The following is a 1,583-nucleotide window of genomic DNA, read 5'->3' as shown; positions in this document are numbered from 1 at the left end:
AGAAAAGTTAGAAAATACATAGAATGAAAGGTAGAATGACAGGGTTGGGGGGAAGGAAAAGACAAATAAAAAAAATACGTGATGCATCGTGGTGAAATCAGGCACTCATCAAGATACAGAAATCGGAGAAACAGGCATTTTTTTTGTCAGTTTGGATATTTTTATCGAATTTTTTTTTTTTTTTTGTCTGAACACCTTTTATGTCCATATAAAAACACATTTCCATGAGAATTTTACTGAAAAACGTTGATTAATGGTAACAACATTTCAGTTTTCAAGGACTCTCAAGCTTTAGAGGTCACCAAACTTTGGAGGCCATTTTCTCGTTAATCTCTAAAACCGTGCTACTCCCACCTCCTTCAATCACACATATTTCGACTTCTCTTCAAGATAGATGGGCGTTCTTTTTCATATATTGCAAGACAAATGATTAAGCTTTCAGATGATACCAATAACTCCACATGCCTAACATTTGAAGAGTGCCTGAATCCACCGCGCCATGACACAGATTTATCGCCACACAGCATGGTACTCACCTCCGCCGTTCTTGTAACAGAGGTAAGGGAAGCGCCAGACGTTGCCGAATCCGATACACTGGCCCACACAGGCCAGCACAAACTCGATCTTGCCCGTCCAGTACTCTCTCTCCGGGGTGTCGTCAAGCTTCACTTCCACGGGGCGCCCATTGCTCGGTGGCTCCAAGGGGGGAGCAGCGCCGCCCGGGCCCATCTCGATGTACTCACGGGGAGGCTGTTTCTCACCCGACATTTTGTGTGAGTGTGAGTACTGTGAGTGTGAGTACTGTGAGTGTGAGTACTGTGAGTGCGAGGGATCTCCCGGGGTGAGTTCCTTGTCGTTTTTGTGAAACGTCGAGTTGTTGAAGTTGTTGCAGTTGTGAAACTTGTCGTCGTCGCCACAGTCTCTGCTGTTGTTGAGGTCGGCTCTTTTTCGGGGGTGTTTCGAAGGGCGTGAAAAGGAGGGGGTGTAGGAGGGAGGAGTGAAGGAGGAGGAGGAGGAGAAGAAGAAGAAGGAGGTGGAGGAGGGGGAGAAGGAGGGGGAGAAGGAGGGGGAGAAGGGGTAGGAGGAGGCGGTGGCGGCTGAGGGAGAGGAGGTTTGTTTGGGGAGGGAGAGTCTGGCAGGACGCGCCTCTACACCGGAGATGGCGAGGGAGTGGAGAATTGTGTCTGGTCACTCCGCGGACACGGGATATGGAGAATTGTGGGTGGTCAATGTTCGGGCACGGGGTCTGTGGGTGGTCAGTTCTCGGACACAGAGGTCTGTGGCTGGTCAGTCCTTGGAAACTGGGGTCTGGAGAAGAAAAAGGAATTGCAGCAGCCATTTTTTGTAAGTGTTTTACTGCGCTCGCAAGAATTGCAGCGGTAATTTTTTTGTAAGTGTTTGACAGCACTCGCAACTGCATAAAGTCATTATATGAGTGCGCTACAGCGGTAAGAAATTATTGTGTTCAAGTCACATTTACTGGCGTCTGTGGCGTAGCGGTTAGGTGGTTCGACATGTCGACACACAGGAGACCTGAATTCTATACCGGAGAGGGGAGAACTTATTATATGATATATTATATA

General features: G+C 48.0%; 1 protein-coding gene across 1 annotated transcript in view; it reads right to left on the bottom strand.

The window, feature by feature from the left end:
* Nucleotides 1-1,583, bottom strand: part of LOC101848740 (sodium- and chloride-dependent GABA transporter 1) — a gene marked incomplete in the record, with an annotated part of 55,926 nt that overhangs the window by 44,832 nt on the left and 9,511 nt on the right. Inside the window, 1 exon segment of the mRNA XM_035969099.1 lies at nt 537-1,308. Within this exon segment, the coding sequence (XP_035824992.1) occupies nt 537-768 (232 nt within the window).

The sequence above is a fragment of the Aplysia californica genome, unplaced genomic scaffold (genome assembly GCF_000002075.1).
Source record: "Aplysia californica isolate F4 #8 unplaced genomic scaffold, AplCal3.0 scaffold00116, whole genome shotgun sequence".
Lineage (NCBI taxonomy): Eukaryota > Metazoa > Mollusca > Gastropoda > Aplysiida > Aplysiidae > Aplysia > Aplysia californica.
Note: the sequence above shows the minus strand (reverse complement) of the source record. Positions and strands in the feature narration are given on the sequence as shown.